Below are 22,586 nucleotides of genomic sequence, written 5' to 3' on the forward strand. Positions count from 1 at the left end.
GGTACAAGAAGCAATGCCAGGAAGGGAAATAACTTTATCTGGGTAACTTTAGCCAAGGATATTCAGTGGGAGACATATCTCCCTGAATATTTGGATAAAGTTAACCAGGTAATTTTAACCAGATAATTTTGCTACTCTCCAACTTGCTGAATATGGATCCTGACTGATGAAGGGCATGGGTAGTGCTCATATTCAAAAGAGATTTAAAACCTACCTAGGCAACTAGTTATCCTAATCTCAATTCTAGAGAAAATACTTGAGGCTATTAGAGAAAAGGAGAAGGAAAATGATTAGCAAGAATCAGCATGGGTTCAGAAACCATAGGTCATGCCAGACCAACCTAATAGCTACCAACTGCTCTACCTTGACATTTGTGCCTGCTGGCCAGAACAGGGGTGCCCATAAGGCATGAGCTAAATCCATACATACATTCAAGGTGCATACACCTGTGAATTCTGCCCTTCATAGAATAAATGGCTTCCTACATCCAGCATCAAGTCATGATTTACACATGTTGTCAGGGATTCGTCATCTGAGAAAACTAGCTGAAGCCAGGGTCGTAGCATCTAAAGCTGCTGATGATCTAGCCCCTCCCCTCCATGATTGGTCCGCAAGTCTGTTATTAGAGAGGCTCAGGCTTCTATTTAGTCAGATGACTGCCAAGGTAGGAGGCAGGCTGCAGCAATTGCTAGTTGTGTCCTTTACCCCTTCAGGCTGCAGATTGCCATGAACAGACTGGTGCCATTTAAGTGACACATTGCCCTAGTTAAAATTTGTTTCCCTCGAAGTGTCTGCATGGGCTCTCACAATGCACCTACATTCAGCTGATCCTCTCTTTTTCCTTTGTTGCCCTTATAAATGTGCAGTCAAATTTCAGGAATCTAGATTCTTCTTCTATGACTCTGAACACCCATAGCTTTCTCTGAGGGATACAACAGACGCTTTGCCAGATACAAGCTCATCAATATAATGTTTTTGTTACAATTCCTCTCGTAGCTGTGCCACGAGAGACCTCTCACCTTTTCTCTGGAGGCTGCACCGAAGCCGGGGCCTTGCCTGGACAGTCTATCCCGGTTTTGCTCCAAGGCCTGGGAGGCCGCCGTTGCCATCTGGGCCTACCTGATGCCTGCTCTGCTTCCTCCTTGACTTTCTAGTTTGGGCCTCGCCCTTCTTCCTAAGGGGTCAGCCCACAGCTCTTCTCTTTAGTTATAGGGCCAGCCGAGTATGGCCCATCTAAAGTCCTCCCAGGGAGTTGCCATAAGAGCATAATCCTGCTCTATAAAAGGACTTCTCTTTCAGTTCTGCTTTGCCTTGCATTGGAGTTAGTTGCTCCTGGATGTCTCGCCTTCCAGCGCTCCGTCAGGCCTTCGTTCTTTGTTGGAGCTCCATGTCTCGTCTTGATATGTTTCCATGTTCCTTTTGTCCGATGTCCTTGGTTCCTGATGTTGCTTCCTGATACCTTGTCTTTGCCTCTGCTTCCAGAACCCCTGGTTCCTCGATGCCATCCTTTCCTGGCATGCTCATGGTACATTGCCTGTCTTCTCGTCCGCAGCTCAAGTCTCCGGAGGGTCATCCTTGCCTGAAGCCAAGTCCCGTCTTGGTCCTGTTTCCTGTTTGAAGCCAAGTTCCGTCTTGGTCCTCCGTCCTGACTCTCTTTCCGGCCCTTGGATGTTCTTGGGGCTGCTCCGTCCATGCCTAAGACTCTGACTGAACCTGTGCCATTCCAGCGTGGTCCGCGACCAGCCTAGGATGGGCTGTGTAGGGCGTGCCTTGGTACAGGCTTCTACTGAATCTTCGCCATGTTCCAGCTTCAGCTATTCCACACCTTGTCTAGAGCCTGCTTCGCATTCTAGCGTGGTCCGTGACCAGCCAATTGGATCCACCCATTTACGGTGGGCTGTGTAGGGCGCGCTGCGTGGCAGCCTCAACCCAGTACTTGACTTTGTTCCTGAACCTTGAACCTGAGTCTTCGAAGTTCCTTGCCTTCGTCCAGACTCTCTATGTTCCAGAGTGTTATTAAAGCTCTGTTGTTAAAGCTGAGAGATAGCAATCTGTAATTAACGGAGTTGCTGGAGATAGCAATCTGTTATTATTTAGAATAGTTGTGGGTGGATCCCTGGACCAGTGGCAGGTGACCATACCCTCGGGGGAGCTCCCGAGAGGAACCACTGGTCAGGCTTATTGTAGGAGACAGACACACACTAGTTCTTTTATTAGACAATACATAAAACCACCAGAGGTGGCAGTAGTGAGCTGGAAGCGCCCGGCTGGGCTGCAGTCCCTCAGGTACTGGAACAGCGATCCCAAGGTGGCTGAGCTGTAGAGAAACTAAGAAAGTGAGTAGGCAAGACATGCAGAGTTCAGGAACAAGTCCTTGGTGATAACACACACCATAGTCTCTTAAGGCAGCCCAGGAGTTGGTATGCATTAGGCCCTCGAGGAGCAAGTACCTGGTTCCAGGGAAAGCTCTGAGAGATAGACAGAACTCACTGATGTTATAAGCAACAAAGACTTCTTGGTAAGCAGTATATTAAACCACAAAAGGTGGCAGTAGTGAGATGGAAGCGCCCGGCTGGGCTGTAGTCCCTCAGGTATTGGAACAGAGATTCCAAGGTGGCTTAGCTGTAGAGAAACTAAGAAAGTGAGTAGATAGGATATGCAGAGTTCTGGATTAAGTCCTTGGTGATAACACTCACACCATAGTCTCTTAAGGCAGCCCAGGAGTTGGAATGCAGTAGGCCCTCGAGGAGCGAGTACCTGGACCCAGGGAAAGCTCTGAGAGATAGATGAAACTCACTAATGTTGTAAGTAGCGATTACTTCTTAGCAGAAGTGGTATTCAGGAGCTGGTCCGGGACGTGGGCCCTCGAGGAGCGAGTACCGGTTCTGGACTGCGACCTGAAAAAAAAAAGAGAGAGCGAGGCCCCAGAGGAGCGGGTACCTCTAGTGAAGTCCAAGGAGGCAGAGTAGCTAGGTTTGCGGAGAGCGAATCCCATCCGCAGCGACCTGGAGGAAGCAAACCTTTGCTAACTCGTCTTATTAGTGAAAACTGAGACCTTAAATATCTGGAGCTGATGATGTCATCTCAGGGGGACGCCCCTGAGGTTCGCGCCAACGCCGGTACATCAGTCGGGCCGTGTGCGCATGCACGCCCTTAGGCATCTGGTCAATATGGCTGCTTGCAGCATCGAGCCGGTCCGGGAACGCCGGAGGACGGCCTGGAGATGCCGCAGCAGCTAGCCTTCCATCAACCCCGGAGGGAGTCGCCAACGAGGTAAGATGGGCAGAGCAGAGACGTCGGACAGCGACGGACACAACAGTACCCCTCTTCAAAGGGCGATCTCCTCTTCGGGAACCAGGTTTGGGTTTTGAAGGATGTGCGAGATGGAATCGACGAAGCATCTCCTTATCCAAGATATTGGTCTGAGGCTCCCAAGAGGGTACTTCGGGGCTGGAACCTTCCCATCTCAGAAGGTATTCAAAATCTTGCCTCATATATGAACATCCAGTATCTCTTAGATTTAGATCTCTAAGTCGTCCTCTGCATTGATGACAAGGATCTTGAGATTTTTTGTGAGTGCCACTTCAGCCAATTCTATTATAAATGCATTGGGAATTCTTTGTGGTTGTTGTTCCATAGTGAGAACTTCTGTAATCGTGGTTAAGGCTTCTCCTTGCGGAATGCTGGTATATAAAGCTGTAATGTCAATTGTTACTAAATAAAATGGTTCCTTCAACTGCGGGTACTCTTGTAACATCGTGATGAGCTGAGACGAATCTCTTATGTATGAGGGAATTTGAGGAATGAACTTTCGCAGGGCCCGATCGACAAACCGGGATAGAGGTTCAAGTAGAGATCCTTTCGTCGAGACTATGGGTCTCCCTGGTGGACACTGCAATGTTTTGTGTATCTTGGGTACTGTGTAGAATACTGGACAGACCGGGTGGTCCACTGTCAAGAACCGTGCTTCTTTCATTGAAATCCTCCAGCTTTTTGTGCCTGGTCCACTAGTTGATCTATGTGTTTTTTAATGTTCCAAGTTGGGTCTATTGCTATTTTTAAGTAGGAAGTACTATCATTCAATTGTCTTTCTACTTCCGTAATATATTGTGTTCTGTCCTGTATAACAATTGAACCCCCCCTTTGTCCGCCGGTTTTATGACAATATCCTGATTACGCTGTAGCTTTTCCAATGCCTCCTTTTCCAATTTACTCAGATTTGAATTTCGTGACTGTTGTTTTAATTTTTTGGAAAAGCTCTCCTGTCGTACCATTTCTAAAAATGTGTGAATCACAGGGTCTATAGGACCGGGGGGGACCCATGTGGATGAAGGTGCCAAAGTGTCTCTCTCGCCAGTTTGCTGAGGAGTATTTTCAAAAAACAATCTCAGTCTCAATTGACGTATGAACCTATACAAAAATTTTTCCCCTTCAAATGTGGAGTATACGTTGTTAGGTGCAAAGGATAACCCTTTATCTAAAAGAGATAATTGTGGCTTTGTCAATGTTGTTGATGATATATTTATGACCCCATCCCCCAGTTTGCCTTTCATCTGTTTCTTGTTTGTCGGGTCCTGCCGTATGGTCGACGTGTATTGTGTGTTGCTTCTTTGAGTCGCTTGTCGTCCTTGTGTTTTGTATTTTGATCTAAAAAATGATGTGTGTCTTCCTCATCTGTCGCTGCATGACTAATATTTTCTCCTGATCGCTTATCATCTCCTGAGGAGTCATCAGATGACTCTGCAAAGGTCACTTTGGGTTTTGGATTTTTTAAATTGAGTAGACATCCAATTGTATACGTTTCCCTTCTTATAGTCCACCTCATCACGAAGAAATTTGGTGAGTTTAAATTGTTTTAGTTCTTCCCTGAACTTGTCAATTTTCTCTTGTAATTCCTTGGTAGATTGCGCATATTTGTCTTCCGGTTCTTGTTTGCGGATATCATCTAGGGCGGATTCTATTTCTTCCTTAACCTGCACTGCTGTAGTGTGTGCCGTTTCTATAATCAGGATCATTAGATCCAGTGAACATTTGTTTAAAATCTTATTCCAGTTTTGTATAAATTCTGGATCCTCTCCATATAATCTGGGTTCTTTTTGAATTCTTAGCCCTCTAGGGATCCGCTGGATGCGGCAATACTCGATGAGAGGGCCTGCATGCATTTCTGTGCGTAACAATCGTTTCTGTGATGCCAAGATGGATTCCCATTGATCTTGCTGTTGTCCTTCTGAAGTAGTGAATATCGATGGGTTAGCTAGCAAGGCTTGTAGCCTTGCCTCCGAAAATGATAGTGTATTGTCCCAAGAAGTGGTACTGGTCATTTTTATTTAATAATTTTTGAGGTTCTTTTTACCCCAGTATTCACTAAACAATAACCAACCTCGTTTCCTAAACTATATAATTCTTCAACCTCCACGACAAATTAGGAAACCTCCAGATTTCGTGGTTTTTTGTGCGGTTGCCTTCTGTGGTCCAGCCCTTTAGTCTGACTGGCCACTTCGATGGCTTCCGTGTTCTATTCTTAAATTTTTATTCACAATATTTTTTAGATAATTTTCTGCATTTCTGCTTTTTATACTGCTCAGTTCCCATGTAAGGGTTTGTGCATTATTTCCCCGGTGCGCGGTGCGATCCGTTATGTTTATTCCACTTATCTTTAATTGTCCAATTGCCGCCGCTGTTTAGTATAGGACCGCTGCCGCTTGCCCGACACTGGCCATGTTTCGGCAGTAATCTGCCTGCTTCAGGTGCCTCGGGAAGGGATTTCTTAATCGCGGAGTCTCCGTCAAAAATGCACTGGCGTCCTGACTAGAATTAAAGCAACCTATTAACTTAAAATCGTTTACTAAACTTCTATTTTGTCATTTAAAATATTTTTACCACTATCGAGCTTCAAATACTTACTATTTTTGTAATTCATTCTTCAATGTGAGCGGCGCCTTCATGCTTCTATCTCTATTCCTTCATTTTTTATATGATCTCCGGACCACTAAATGGACCAATCACATCATCTCCCTGTGATCCTGGGTGCTAGCACCCTAGGGTGCCTGCCTGTCAATCAATCTGATGACGTCACCTACCTTACGATAATATTATCTAGATGTCCTGTGTGTGTACGATTTTAAGTTAATAGGTTGCTTTAATTCTAGTCAGGACGCCAGTGCATTTTTGACGGAGACTCCGCGATTAAGAAATCCCTTCCCGAGGCCCCTGAAGCAGGCAGATTACTGCCGAAACATGGCCAGTGTCGGGCAAGCGGCAGCGGTCCTATACTAAACAGCAGCAGCAATTGGACAATTAAAGATAAGTGGAATAAACATAACAGATCGCACCGCGCACTAGGGAAATAATGCACAAACCCTTACATGGGAACTGAGCAGTATAAAAAGCAGAAATGCAGAAAATTATCTAAAAAATATTGTGAATAAAAATTTAAGAATAAAACACGGAAGCCATCGAAGTGGCCAGTCAAACTAAAGGGCTGGACCACAGAAGGCAACCGCACAAAAAGCCACGAAATCTGGAGGTTTCCTAATTTGTCGTGGAGGTTGAAGGAAGAGAATTGATGGCATTGCCAGCGGATACGGACTGGGTAGTTACCAAGAGTATCTTCTTTGGGTCAATATGTGCTGTGGCTCATCAGGCACATCCTCCGAAAGGAAAGAGCGTAACAGAGATACTCTAAGGTATAATGATCCGTGAATACGGTTATTTGATGTTGAGCGCCTTCAAGCCAAGATGAACGTTGAAGGCGTATGAATATCAGCAGCAATGGGTAGGGCTGCTGGAGACGTCATTGCGTTCTTCAATAGAAGTGGCGGTGTTGAGAAACGTCCAAAACCCACTTCAAGTTGTAGTGCAATAGTGGATCTTCTGAATTCACGAGAGGACTCCTCAGATATTCCACTAAAGTTTTGAAAATAAAGTTGCCTCCTACCCCTGAGTCCACCAGGGCAGGAATCTGAACCAAACCCGGTCCGTAGGTCAAAGAGACTGGGAGAGAATGCGAAGGAGAAGACGCGACATGGTCCAAGAACAGTCCTCCTGCAGGACTCAGGCCCGTCCGTTTCTCGGACGAATAGAGCATGTAGAGACGTCATGGCTAGGCTGACCGCAGTACATGCAAAGGCCGTGCTTCTTCCGAAATCTTCTCTCTTTAGAAGTTAAATGTCCATGACCAAGTTGCATCGGTTCATCTTTATCAGCAGCAGAATTTACTGGAACCTTTCGAGGTGCAGGTATAGAGCTAGCCTGATTCAATCCAGATAACATCTTAGGCCGGATTTCCTTCACCTTGTCCCGGAGCCGGTGATCAATCCGAGTGGCCAAGGCTACTAATTCGTCCAGCGAGTCAGGTGTTTCACGAGCAGCCAGCTCGTCTTTTAAACGGGTATCCAGGCCTCTGCAAAAGAGAGTCTTGCGACATTTAGGGTCCCAGCAGAGTTCTGCCGCAAGAGTTTTAAATTCTATGGCAAATTCAGCCAATTTGCCTTGCTTCAATTCCACCAAAGCAAAGCCGGCTACAGAAATTTGAGCAGGGTCATCGAAAACGGATTTAAATAAGTCCATAAATCCTTCTATGTCCTGCAAAATAGGGTCCTTGTGTTCCCACAAGGTAGATGCCCAAGACAAGGCCCTACCATCCAAATAAGAAAGGATGTAGGTAGTCTTGGAGAGAGCAGTAGGAAATAAAGATGGTTGTAGGGTAAAGTGCATACAGCACTTGTTTAAAAAGCCCTGGGTCTTCCGTATTTCTCCGGAGAAGCGGATCGGAGCCGCCAGTGGTACAGCAGTCTTTAAAGTTACTTCCTGTAACTGACGTTCATAGTTAGAAGCAGTGCTTTGAACCTTCTGTGTGTGTAGCTGATGAAAAGCTGAAGTAAGTTTTTCCAAGGCGTCCTGTTGTTCCGCAATGCGCTGGGCCAGGCCCAGTATAGCCTGTAAAGCATTGAGTTGTGCTGGATCCATGTAGTTAACCGAAACCCTGGAGTCAAGCCGAAATCCTGGAGTCAAGCCAAATCCATGGAGTTAAGCCGGAACCCTGGAGACAAGTCAGAACCCTGGAGACAAGCTGGATCCATGGAGTTAAGCCGGAACCCTGGAGTCAAGCCGGATCCATGGAGTTAGCCGGAACCCTGGAGACAAGCCGGATCCTTGGAGTTAAGCCGGATCCTTGGAGTTAGAAATCTGTTATTAAAGCTCTGTTGTTAAAGCTGAGAGATAGCAATCTGTTATTAACAGAGTTGCTGGAGATAGCAATCTGTTATTATTTAGAATAGTTATGGGTGGATCCTTGGACCAGTGGCAGGTGACCACACCCTCGGGGGAGCTCCAGAGAGGACACTGGTCAGGCTTAGTGTAGGAGACAGATACACACTAGTTCTTTTATTAGACAATATATAAAACCACACCCCCACCTTGTTCCTCTACATACTGGAAAAGTAGGCGAATACCCACCATTCACATTAATACAGGTTAGAAAGTTCTGTCCCAATCCCATTGTACTTATTACAGCAAACAAGTATTCCCAGTCATACGCTTTCTCCGCGTCAATTGCTAATAATACAGAAGGGACTTTTTTTTCTGCTGAGCCCACCACACTAGATTCAGTACCCTGCAAACATTATCTGAAGCTGATCTTCCTGGGATAAAACCCGCCTGGTCAGCATGTATAATAGATATTGCTACTGATCCCAATCAGAGTGCAAGCACTTTCGCTAATATCTTTAGATCTGTATTGATAAGGGAGATGGGTCTATAGGAACCACACAAAATCACATCTCTGCCGGGCTTTGCTAATACCCTCAGAATCCAAAATAATTCCCCCCTACTGGCCTTTATCCTAAAGATCTGGTTTTGCGTTATTCTCTCTTTCAATTTCCTAGCCAACAACCTGCTAGCCTTATTATTATGTTCAAAGTATTCCCATTTAACCATATCCATTTGGAAAACAATGTCGTCCATATCCAGGTCCTTTAATACTTTCCTTATAGACTGTAATGGTTGTAATAGCTGAACTGATGGAGCCCTCTTGTGTCAGATTTCCAGTTTTGTTAATTTTTGCAGTAAATCTAGTCTCTTTGCCTCCCTCTTCTTTTTCACATATGTCACTCTTGCAGCCATTTTCAAACAATCCCATAATGTAAACACTGTAGATCCCTAAAGGATAGAAATTAGAAATAAAAAGGGTGCATAGGGGTAACTTGCATGGAGCAGCAGTTACTATCCTTAATAGAAGGCATGGGGGATTCTCCGAGGATAAGCAGGATGGTAGTCCTCATACATGGGTGACATCATCGGATGGAGCCCAGCACGGAACTTTGATCTCAAAGATTCTAGAAATTTCAAACATGCCCTACTGAGCATGTGCAGCTGTAGTCGTCACCCTGCCTCCTAGGCAGAGTCCCTCTGTTTCTTTTTTCTGCGTAACCGTGAGGTCGCGGGAGCCGTGTGTGTCACGGGATTCAACCTTGTTCTCTCCTCCCAGGCTTGTAAGTGATTTTTTCTAGAGCTGCAGCTATTTTTCTTTTCCTTACCTTACAGTAGCTTCATTTTCATTTTTCTTTTCCCTTCTTCCTCTTCTTTCCACTGTCTGTCAGCCGCAGAGCGGGCCTTAGTCGCTGTGCAGCCTGGCAGAGTCTAATACTATCACTTCTTATTTATTTATTTATTTATTTATTTATTATTTTGCTATACCGATTTTCATGACAAGAATCACATCAAACCGGTTTACATTTAACAATGTGTAAGGTATAGAGAACTCGAACCACAGTAACAAGGGTGTGGTTAAGAAAGTGCAACAGTTACAATAAAACAGGGAAATGATAACTGGGATCCAGAAAAGAAAGAGGGGAGATAACTGAACAAGAACATATTTACAAGGTAGCAAAATCGATTCCTATATGGTATTTACAGGGTAACACAATCGGTTCCAATATTAAATAAACCCTGCACCTGCAGTTTGATATCTGTATCCTCTCCTTGCTCTGTCTGTTTTTTGTACCTTTGTCAGTCCGTGGGTGATCCATGTAGGCCGCTGAGCCTGGGGACTCGCTTGAGTTCTACACGGGCAGGAATTCAATGTCGTTTCACCGATCAATTGGCACCGATGGAGGTTCAGTCAGCGAAGAGATCGAGGACCACACCGTTCATGTGTTTGGGGGGGGGGGAGCGGGGGGTAGGGGGAAGATCTTCCTCCCCATATTCAAAGAAACTAGTCTCCACGAGCAGGAGCCCTGGACGATGTACCTCCCCTCCTGCTTGCCTGTAATGGTAGTGCAGTTTCTTTGTAGAGAGGGTGAACAAAAGCCTGGGCAAACAGCTTGCTGAGTAACAGCTGCCCCTGCACATCTGTGACCAGTGCACCGATGATCTGACACGTCGATGTCAGGACCCTGTTGGGGATCAGGACTACGTTTGAGCACCATGGTCACTCTTGATGCCTTTGAGGTGCCGAGGTGTCCTTGATGCCATAAGGGCGTTCTGTGCCATAGGCATCTGTGGGCTCGATGCACTGGAATAATCGATATGGCAGAGTAGTGGCACCAATCTCTAATGTCGGGAACTGGGTCTGCCATCGAGCGCCACGGTCCCCCTTGTCACCATTGGAGCCACCCTTGATACCATTGATGCTCTAGAGGCCATTGATGCCCTTGATCCCATCCCGCTCTATCTGGAACAATATATTATTTATTCTTTAGCTTTCTAATAACTCATTGGGCCTTCGTCAGCTTAGAGGTTGAGTCTTTAAATGACTTTAGTATTTTAATAGCACTCTCTTTTTCACTTTTTCTCAGACTCCTCCTTTACTAGGCTGATTATTATATGCCCACAAATCCGTTCTGATTAATCTTTGTCTTTCTGTCCCTTACCTGGTTGGTACCTTTTATAGTTAGCACAATTCAATAAAATATATTTTTTCAGGCTCTCTCATTCATACATATGTGTTTACTATGTTCTTTTAATGATTGGTTACAGAAGATCATATTCTTGGCTGTTAAAGGGATCAGCTGGGCTCACAAGTGTCTGTCAGTCATTTCTCAGGATGTTCTGATATAAATTCTCAAGTGTAACTTTGTATGCAAATTTTAAAATATCATTGCCCTTGACATCTCTCCAGTAACTCTTTTTCTAGTGACCTCTAGTTTCTATATAGTTACATGTCAGCTTAGGGAGTTTTAACTCTAGTCACCTAATTAGAGCATGTGAATAATTTTAAGCTGCTTCTTTTTGCTTACAAATCTTTGTATGCCTATGTGACCTGTTCGGTTCACTCATTATGAGAGTGTCCTTACTCTGGGCAGATTACACCCAAGCCATCTTCATTTTTTATTTACAGCTTCCCCTCTGAGTATTCTGAGCGGTTTGGAACATTGTCCTGCACTACTCTGACCCAGGCCCTTTGAGGAAAACCAGGACTGGACTATAAAGTCATCTGAACTGGAGTTATCTTTTACATTAAACTTTAACATTTCTAAATAATTTCACTCACATTTTGTCAAGTATTAAATTCTATAATGTCACACAAACATCTCTACTCATGTATTGTTATTTTTATTCCAGATTTTTATGACCAAAAGCTCTCCTTTTTTCCAATGCTTTTTTTAAGGTCTCTGTTCCTTTCTGAACCAGAGTTTGACTAATGTCTTTAAATCCTGATTATATTTTCCTCCTGCATATTTAATCCTTATATAAGGGGAATGGAACCGCTCCTCTATGAGGAAAGACTAAAGAGGTTAGGACTTTTCAGCTTGGAGAAGAGACGGCTGAGGGGGGATATGATAGAGATGTTTAAAATCATGAGAGGTCTAGAACGGGTAGATGTGAATCGGTTATTTACTCTTTCGGATAGTAGAAAGACTAAGGGGCACTCCATGAAGTTAGCATGGGGCACATTTAAAACTAATCGGAGAAAGTTCTTTTTTACTCAACGCACAATTAAACTCTGGAATTTGTTGCCAGAGGATGTGGTTAGTGCAGTTAGTATAGCTGTGTTTAAAAAAGGATTGGATAAGTTCTTGGAGGAGAAGTCCATTACCTGCTATTAAGTTCACTAAGGGGTGGATTTTAAAAGCCCTGCGCGCCGGCGCACCTATTTTGCATAGGCCGCCGGCGGGCGTAAGTCCCGGGGCTTTCGAAAAGGGGTGGGAGGGGGCGTGTCCGGGGGCATTCCCGAAACGACGCGGCGTTTCGGGGGCGTGCCCGGGGGCATGGTGCCGGCCTGGGGGCATGGTCGAGGCCTCTGGCGCGCGCAGATTTACGTCTGCTTTTAGCAGGTGTAAATCTGCCAACAACGGTAAGGGGGGGTTTAGATAGGGCCGGGGGGGTGGGTTAGGTAGGGGAAGGGAGGGGAAGGGAGGGGAAGGTGGGGGGAGGGCGAAGGAAAGTTCCCTCTGAGGCCGCTCCGAAATCGGAGCGGCCTCAGAGGGAACAGGCAGCGCGCGCTGGGCTCGGTGCGCGCAGGTTGCACAAATGTGCACCCCCTTGCGCGCGCCGACCCCGGATTTTATAAGATACGTGCGGCTACATGCGTATCTTATAAAATCCAGCGTACTTTTGTTCGCGCCTGGTGCGCGAACAAAAGTACGCGATCGCGCAAATATTTAAAATCTACCCCTAAGAGAATAGCCACTGCCATTAGCAATGGTAACATGGAATAGACTTAGTTTTTGGGTACTTGCCAGGTTCTTATGGCCTGGATTGGCCACTGTTGGAAACAGGATGCTGAGCTTGATGGACCCTTGGTCTGAGCCAGTATGGCATTTTCTTATGTTCTTACATGTCTTTTGTACCTTATATAAGGGCTTAACAGACTCAATTTTAGTCACTTTTGCTTCTTAAAATCCAATTTTGGGACCATCTCTTTTAGGTCCCCCTTCTGATAATCACAATATTAGTTTTTATTCAAATCAACTTAATTTTAACTTTTTAATGCATATTCACATCGATGTTGCTGGGGTTTACCCAGAACTTTTAAAACTTGTAGGGCCATTTCTTATATGGCCCCAACCGGAAATCAGGGGTTGATTTGCTTATTAAACCTTTATCTTCCTTTATATTTAAGTTTTATTTTATTTCTAATATTGCCACGATCCTGGAAGTAACATCAGTTCTGGGTTGGACCTGTATCTCCTTCTGCTCCGGAGGCTTCCCCGAGGCCCCTGGAGCCTGAATCAGCTGCCTCCTCTCCAAACCACAGAGTTGCTATCAACCAGTTGCTGCTGCTGTGGTCTGGAAGGCAGCAGCACTGGCAGCAATGATAGCACATTCGCTCAAGTCCCCCCTGCCAATTTGGAAACATCGGGGGAGAGAGCCAGGAACCTCAGGAAGAGGTTTCAGCTTCTTCTTGGCCCAGCTGCATCTCAGCTTTGCCTCCCTCTTCCTTCTGTCTATGAGCATTGTGACATCTGCTATGGGATCTGCTATGCTAACCTCCTCCAGAGGGGAGGAGTTAGCAATCTGCTGTCGTTCACTCCGCCAGGAGGGTGGAGTTAGCAAGCTGTTATGCTGTGCTCCTGAAAAGGGAAGGAGTAGCGATATGACATGACCTGCTCCTCCAGAGGGGAGGAGTTAGCTATCTGTAATTCTATTAGCGAACTGCTATTAGATACTCTATAAGGAAAGGAAGTTGCAAGCTGTATCAATCTGCTAAGGAGTAGCAATCTGTTATGGATCGACTCTCCAAGGAAGAGGAGTTGGCAATAGGTATATAGTACTTCGCTATAGAGATAGCAATCTATCATACCCCCCCGCTACGGAGTAGCAATCTGTATATATATATATAAGCTGCTGGCAAGTCTCAGACAAAGAGGAGTAGCTGTCTATATAATACTTCCGTGAGCGGAGTCAGTGGTCTGTAGTGGTTGGCTCCCACAAGGTGACAATAGTGAAAGGAATGACCACTTGGAGGAAATGGTGAATCCCTGGGCCGATGGCAGATGATAGCGTCCCCAGGAGGAGATCCTGAGAGGAACCACCGGCTAGGCTAGAATATGAGATAAACACAATAGTTCTTTATTAGACTGAATGCTGGACCACCAGAGGTGGTAGTAGTGAGTCGCTGTGTCCGGCAAGGCTGAAGTCCTTCTGATACTGGAATATAATCTCTGGGTCGCTGAGCTGTAGAGAGAGACTAGAAGTAGTGAGAGAGGGTATACTGGATACAAGATGGTACACTCACAATAGTATATGTCTGCAATGGTCTCTATGCCACAGAGAGTCTTCAGTACATTCAGGAACAGGAGCCGTAGGCGAGCATTGGTTCCCACAAACATTCTGTAAAAAGAACTCACAATTGCTGTATATGAAATGGCTTCTAGAGTAGAAGAGAGTCTGTATAAGATTCTAGGAACATGGGCCCTCGTGGAGCGAGTACCAGTTCCTATCTGTAATCTTGCCAATGTAACTCTTGATCTCTGTACCTGCGATAACATCTTGGACGGAAGGGAGTCTTCAGAGCAAAAGGAATGTAGGCCCTCATGGAGCGAGTACCGACTCCTATGTAACAGAACTCACTGTGTTCACGTCCGCGATCGCTTCCAGGAAACGAAGAGTCTTCCGAATGTTCTGGCAATCTGAAATCAAGAAGAGAGTATGGAGCCCCCGTGGAGCGTGTACTCCTGGTAAATTTGAAAAGGCCGAGCAGTGGGGACAGGTTCCCCGGCTGACTCGGATCGTTGTTGCAAGTATCGTGGACTGCCGAAGCAAGTCCCGTTGGAGTTCCTTGCTAACTCGTTAGAGGTTAGCAAACAAAAACCTTTTAATGTGCAAATGGATGATGTCACTACGGGGGGACACCCCCGAGGTTCGCACTCTTGCTGGTACAAAGTCTGGAGCGCGCGCGCGCCCTTACGTCATCGGGAACATGGCGGATCCGTAGCGTCAGGCCAGCCCGGGGGAACTGGGACCAAGAGGCAGAGAGAAGCCGTGGCTGCACCATCCATCAGAGCCGAAGGGAGTCGCATCCCAGGTAAAGAGGGTGGAGCGAGGGGCGAGAAGAGGCACGAACGCAACAGTACCCCCCTTCAAAGGGCGATCTCCTCTTCGGGTACCAGTTTATGTACCAGAGATGCGCGAGGTGGAACTGATGAGCATCTCTTATCCAATAGGTCTAAGGATCCCAAAGATGGTTCTTGGGGTCGAAGCCTTTTCAGGCAAACAAATTCAGTCTCTGTTCAAACATCCAAGGTCTCAAAATCTTGAGTTCAAGTTCATATGACATAGATGGATATAGATTTGAAGAATCTAGTAGAATGTATAATGACATCAACAGCAATGAGATGGGCTGCCGTGGACATCACTGAGGTTTCAGTGGAAGTGGTGATGTAGAAATGGTCCAAATCCACTTCTGATGTAGCTCTTCCACAGGATGCTGAAAGAGAGATGTTGATAATACCAGCAAGACGAACAGGCTGATGGATGGATAATCTTCATCCTCGGAATCAAACAGTGCTGTACCCCAGCACGACTTTCGAATGATCCAACGAAGTTGATGAGTAGAAACCTATTCTTCTTTCCTCGGAATCAACCAGTGCCATAAGTTATGGGCACGACTTCCAAGTGGTCCTTAAGTAAAGTGATGAATAGAGATATCTTCTTTTTCTTCTTCGGAATCAAACAGTGCTGTACCCCAACATGACTTCCGAATAGGCCAATCGAAATACTGGTAGCTAGGAAATGTCTTCTTACATCAGAATCAGCAGTGCTGTAAACCTCCAGCACGACCTCCAAACATGGGGGATCCATAGCGTCAGGCCAGCCCGGGGGAACCGGGACCAAGAGGCGAAGAGAAGCTGCGGCTGCACTGTCCATCAGAGCCGAAGGGAGTCGCATCCGAGGTAAAGAGGGTGGAGCGAGGGGCGAGAAGAGGCACGAACGCAACAGGATCTGAACAAGCAGACACTACAGCAGCTCTCAGCCTCAGTCAGCTTCTTAAAAACCCCCACAATGCTGTCTATCAGTGCTACTTTCTCTAGCCTCAATCATAGCTGCAGCTATCAGCATGGGAAAGAACCCTTCCAGTGGCACAGGGATCTCTTCACTCAGGTAATTTTAATTTTCTTTAAATTTCTCTAATTATTATTATTTTGGGGAGGGGGCGTGGGCTTCTCTATTACACCATTATGAGGACAGCAGCACTCAGGCTTGGTTCCTCGTGCAGTGAATGGGACTTACCTCCACATGATATTGGGAGGTCTCTTGCATGATGATATTGGAGTTGGCGTACTTCTTCCTTTGTTCTGGAAAAGAAGGAGGCAAAACACTTTGTTAGTGATCAATTACCAGGAGGTCAAGGTCTGTGCACACTCTCAAGCTCCCAAGGCTGATCCTACAGCTGCCTGCTCATTGCAATACTCTCCATACTCTATAGCACAGTAAACAGCAGCAGCTGTTCTATCCCTTGGGCCTATCATGCAAAGACCTTGTCATCTTCTAAAACCTAGCATGGAAGTCAAACATGTGCCTACGTTGATAAAGAACATTTCTTTAGTCAGTGGAAGGAGTCTCTCTTGCTGTCAGAATGTCTGCTTCTGAGGACTTTGGGATACTTAAAATGACAAAGCAAAAGCTGACACATTCTTCACTGCAAGCTCCTCTGACAGCCAGAGACACCTCCCACTGATTACTCAGGTTAAGAAAATTGAATTTTACTGTACTATTACTTTGCTATTGTGCATCAGGGATGGGGAGGCACTATACATTAAAAATATAGAGGGGGGAGGATGTGATGTCATGCTTCCAGATGGCCGCTTGAAAGAAGAGCACTCAATCCTTTTTCATTAATAGAAACATAGAAACATAGAAATGACGGCAGAAAAGAACCAACTGATCCATCCAGTCTGCCCAGCAAGCTTATGTTAGCACCAACCAGGCCATACAGGTCTACCCCATAAAGATATCATTGGGGGTGGCATCTGCCTTGCAAGTTACCCACCATACTTATTTTCCCAAACCGTTTGAGTCAGGACCCTTGCCAGTTTCTATCTGAGTCCAATTCCCCTTTATCTCTGCTGTTGAAGCAGAGAGCAATGTAGGAGTTACATCACAAGTATAAGACTTATTGGTTAAGGGTAGTGATCTCCTTATTATCGCTGCTATCCTGTGATCCAGTGAGTTGTGAGTCCTTCTCAAGGGTGTGGAATCACGAAGGATGTCAGCCCAAAAGAAATTAACAGATTTGAGGCAATTTTCTTATTCTTCCATGGTGGCTCTGAAAGAGGAAGGTATATTTGGATTTTTAGAAGGCATTTGACAAAGTTCTGCATGAGAGGCTTCTAAGAAAACTAAAAAGTCAAGGGATAGAAGGCGATGTCCTTTTGTGGATTACAAACTGGTTAAAAGACAGGAAACAGAGAGTAGGATTAAATGGTTAATTTTCTCAGTGGAAAAAGGTAAACAGTGGAGTGCCTCAGGGATCTGTACTTGGACAGGTACTTATTAATATATTTATCAATGATCTGGAAAGGGATACAATGAGTGAGGTGATCAAATTTGCGGATGAAACAAAATTATGCAAAGTAGTTAAATCTCAAGCAGATTGTGATGATTTGCAGGAGGATCTTGTGAGACTGGAAGATTGGGCTTCCAATTACATAGAAACATAGAAATGACGGCAGAAGAAGACCAAATGGCCCATCTAGTCTGCCCAGCAAATTGGCAGATGAAATTTAACATGGACAAGTGTAAAGTGATAAATATAGGGAAAAATAACCCTTGCTATAGTTACACAATGTTAGCTTCCATATTAGGAGTTACCACCCAGGAAAGAGATCTAGGCATCATAGTGGATAACACATTAAAATCATCGGCCCAGTGTGCTATGGCAATCAAAAAAGCAAACAGAATGTTAGGCATTATTAAGAAGGGAATGGAAAATAAAACAGAGGATGTCATAATGCCTCTGTATCGCTCTATGGTGAGACCACACCTTGAATACTGTGTGCAATTCTGGTCACCGCATCTCAAAAAGGATATAGGGTAACCAAAATGATAAGTGGTATGGAATGGCTGCCCTATGAGGAAAGGCTAAAGAATTTAGGGCTGTTCAGTTTGGAGAAGAGACGACTGAGGGTGGATATGATAGAATTCTCCAAAATCATGAAAGGACTTGAACATGTTAATGTAAATTGGTTATTTACTCTCTCAGACAGAAGGACCAGGGGGCACTCCATGACGTTAGCAAGTAGCTCATTTAAAACAAATCAAAGAAAATTCTTTTTCACTCAGCGCATAGTTAAGCTCTGGAATTTATTGCCAGAAGATGGGGTTATAGCAGTTAGTGTAACTGGGTTTAAAAAAGGTTTGGATAAGTTCCTAGAGGATAAATCCATAAACTGTTATGACGGTAATTAATAAGCAATAGTAGTTTGTGATCTATCTGTTTGGGTACTTGCCAGGTTCTTATGGCCTGGATTGGCCACTGTTGGAAACAGGATGCTGGGCTTGATGGACCCTTGGTCTGACCCAGTATGGTATGTTCTTATGTTCTTATGTTTTTATGGAGGGAGCAGAGTCCTGTAGTGATGGTGCAGTAGATACGAGCCATGACAAAGGGGAAGAAAAAGCACCCGGGAAGATTTCAAACAGCTTTGATAACCTAACGCAAGCAGATTTCCAGAGCTGGTTTGCAGAATTACAGCAAGACATGTGCACAATTAAGTCAGAGATTCTGGCCTAAGTTATTGACCTTAGAAAGGATTTCATGGAGCTGGGTGCACAAGTTGAAGAGACGGAAGGTCTAGATCAGGGGTCCCCAAACTTTTTACACAGGAGGCCAGTTCACTGTCCCTCAGACCGTTGGAGGGCCGGGCTATAAAAAAAACTATGAACAAATCCCTATGAACACTGCACATATCTTATTTTAAAGTAAAAAAAACAAAACGAGAACAAATACAATATTTAAAATAAAGAACAAGTAAATTTAAATCAACAAACTGACCAGTATTTCAATGGGAATGCATCCTGTGCTCCTCTCACTGACCACCAATGAAAGAGGTGCCCCTTCCGGAAGTGCGGCGGGGGCCGGATAAATGGCCTCAGGGGGCCGCATGTGGCCCGCGGGCCGTAGCTTGGGGACCCCTTGTCTAGATGCACAAAATGCAGGGCTGCAAAATCAGCAGACAGTAGTCGCTGCTATGAAAAAGGATTTTACTGACCTACAAGACTGCATTCAAAATCTTGAAAACAGATCAAGGAGGGGTAATCTTCATATGAGAGGTGTCCCAGAAGGAGCTGCATATCAAGGTTGCTCACAGGTGGAAACAAGCATATACTTGGTATGGGTGAAACAGCTAATGAAGTGCCTAAAATTGAATTGGATAGGGCACATGAAGCTCTGAATAAACCCAGAAATAATACTCTCAGGGATATTATCATTGGCTTCCATAAATTTGTTCCTAAAGAGAGAGTGCTCAATCAAGCCAGAAAAATGGATGGGATACAATGGAAAGGACATCGTGTAGAAATATTTCAAGATACATCACTCGTGACCATATGAAGGAGAAGAGAATTTCAAGATATTTTGCAAATCTACGAGGGGAACAAATCAAATATAGATGGTTGTTCCCATTTGGTGTGAACTTCACTATTAAGGGAGTGTTTTCTAGAATTACAACAGTGGATAAAATGGCAGACATACTTCAGGCAGCAGGGCTCTTGCCATAATAATATGCAAAGAACAGATCTACTTTACCAAACATAACCACAGATGGCCTGGTCAGATGGAAATGTGTGCAATATGGTGGCAGGCATCTACAGCAGGAGGATCATCTTCATCTAGAGAAGCAGTGGCCTGAAATTTACAGTGAGCAGCAACTAATTCATTTGCTTGGCCTAGAGCTCTCTGCAGCATGCTGTGGGGAATGAATTATTTTTATGAAATATGTTTTAATGTGGATCAGGATGTGTGGCATCAAAATTCATGATGGTGGATGGTAACAGAAAAAGAAAAGGAGTCTATTGATCTATTCTTTTTAGGTTTCAGTGGAGGGGATTGGGTGCAGGATGGGCTATCTGGAGATGTTGGCATCAGAAGACTTTTAGATGGAAAAGAGAGGGGAAGGAGAGATGGGGGGAGGAAGATGAAGAGAATTGTGTGTGAGAGGGGAATCGCTTATGCTTCATCCTGTCCTGTTTCTTTGTATACATAAAGTTTCGTTAATGATGAATCTGAGGGGAAGTGTGTGGGGACAAATTGTGTCTGATTCCGATAGTCATAGGGAGAGAGGTTTGTTGAGTAAGGAACAATTTGGTATAAATAGTGTTAGATGTATTTTTCTACAATGACTGGGCTTAAAATAGCATTTTTGGAAGTGAAAAGGCTGAATACACCTTTGAAGAGAAAACTCTTAATTAAGGAGGCTCTGCAAATGAAAGCTGATATCTATTTCTGCCAGGAGACACACTTAAAGAAGTGGCATGAATGGTTAATGATTTCACAACAATTTCCCCCAAATTTTATTGCTTCTCCCTATAGTACATATAAGTATACGGGGGTGGGAATATTATTAGGCAAATACCTAGTTGCAGAGGTGTGTTCGGTTATCAGAAACGGATGGCCACTAAGTACTTATTAAATTAACAATGAACAAGACTATATATATGCTGGTTAATATTTACGCACCAAATTCTGCTTAAGGAGTATTTTTTGATTTGCTAAACACAACTCTTGGAAGGTAGGCTGAAGTGCATATTATTCTTGGGGGCGACTTTAATATCATTAGATATCCATATTTGGATAATTCTGGGGATGGACAGTTCCCTACGAAAGTCTATAGAGCCAGGTTGAAATCTTTGATGGCTGATTGGGTATTACTGGATGTCTGCAGGTTATATTATACAATGGAACCCAATTATACTTTTTACTCTGCTGTTCACAAAGTATATTTTAGGATTGACTATTTTCTAATGGATAACACATTAGTCCCACAAGTGTAAGAGTCTGATATTGCCTCGATAACATGGTCTGATCATGCTCCCATATGGGTAATACTAAATATAACTGGAGAGGGGGGGTGATATGCCGGGAAGCATTTTGGGAAACTAAATGAAAGTCTGTTGGAGGATAAGGATTCTGTGCCCAATTGAGATCTGATCTATAACAATATATTCAGGAAAATGTTACGGGTGAGGAGTCTCCAGTTGTATTATGGGATTGTTTGAAAGCCATAGCCTGGGGAAAACTGATTGCCAGAGCTTATGTTTAACACAGAAGGAGAAAAACAGAGTAGCATTAATGCAGAACTAAGCTATAACAAAAGTTCGGCACAAGAGGGTGCCAACAGACTATTTATTGAAACAACTGGAGTCTGTAAGGGAAGAATTAAAAAATTTGGACTTGGGAGATACTACCTTTCAATTGGATCGGGCTAAACAGGAATATTTTGAATATAATAATAAAGCTAGCAGGCTTTTAGACCTCAAATTAAAAGACAGAGTGTTGCAGAATCAGATACTTAAGATTAAAGACAGAGAGGGAAAAATTATTTGGGATCCAGAGGGTATTCACAAACATTTCTCCCAATTTTTGTGGAGAACTGCCAATCAAAAAATCATGAAGGAAGATATACAAACTTACTTCCAGGAGACTGAACTCCCCATTTTGGGAAAGAATAAAAGGAAGTTGTTAAATAAGGAAATCACATCGTTTGAAGTGAAGAGAGTGATTATAAATCTAAAAGTGGGTAAGGCATCGGGAGTGGGTGGATTCTCCTCCAAATTTTATAAACTTATATGCCTGGTAATTACTAGTCCATTAGTCACTATGTTTAATTCATTATTATCTGATTCTGATATCAAGGCAGACTCCAACATGGCAGGAGTAACAATTCTGGCAAAACCAGACTGCTGAGGAAGGATATGAAAGAGGTCTTTAAAATCATGAAAGGACTTGAATTGGTTATTTACTCTAAGATAATACAAGGACTAGGGGGCACTCCATGAAGTTAGCAAGTAGCACATTTAAAACAGATCAGAGAATTCTTTTTCACTCAACACACAATTAAATTCTGGAATTCATAGGCCAGAGGATGTGATTAGGACAGCTAGTGTAGCTAGGTTTAAAAAAGGTTTGGATAAGTTCCTGGAGGAGAACTCCATAAACTATTAATCAATAGGGACTACACTGCTTGTTGCCAGCATTAGTAGCATAGGATCTATTTAAAGTTTGGGTACATGCCAGATACTTGTGACTTGGATTGGCCACTGTTGGAGACAGGATGGCATATATTATGTTTTTTTTATGTATTATGCCACTTTATGTGGGTTGTATAGACTTGTTTCCCTGATTAATGTAGATTTAAAGATAATGGCGAAGATACTGGTACTGAGGCTAGGTGCAGTAGCTCCAGCCTTAATACACAATGATCAAGTCAGCTTTGTACTAGTGGACTAGCATCTGATTATGTGAGATGTGTACTTAACTTGGTTTGGTGGGCCAAGTAAATCAACATTTCATCGATTCTGCTGACTAGAGATGCACAGATCGTATTTGATATAGTCCATTGGGACTTTTTGTTTACAATTTCCAAATTGGATTTGGGTGACAGTTTTTTAACCCGGGTGCGAAAGTTGTATTCTGGCCCTTCTGC

At 44.2% G+C, this 22,586-nt stretch overlaps 1 protein-coding gene across 1 annotated transcript in view; it reads right to left on the bottom strand.

The window, feature by feature from the left end:
* EPS8L2 (EPS8 like 2) overlaps positions 1–22,586 on the bottom strand; it is a 423,360-nt gene that overhangs the window by 188,646 nt on the left and 212,128 nt on the right. Inside the window, 1 exon segment of the mRNA XM_029582244.1 lies at positions 16,174–16,238. Within this exon segment, the coding sequence (XP_029438104.1) occupies positions 16,174–16,238 (65 nt within the window).

This window comes from Rhinatrema bivittatum, chromosome 17 (genome assembly GCF_901001135.1).
Source record: "Rhinatrema bivittatum chromosome 17, aRhiBiv1.1, whole genome shotgun sequence".
NCBI classification, from domain to species: domain Eukaryota; kingdom Metazoa; phylum Chordata; class Amphibia; order Gymnophiona; family Rhinatrematidae; genus Rhinatrema; species Rhinatrema bivittatum.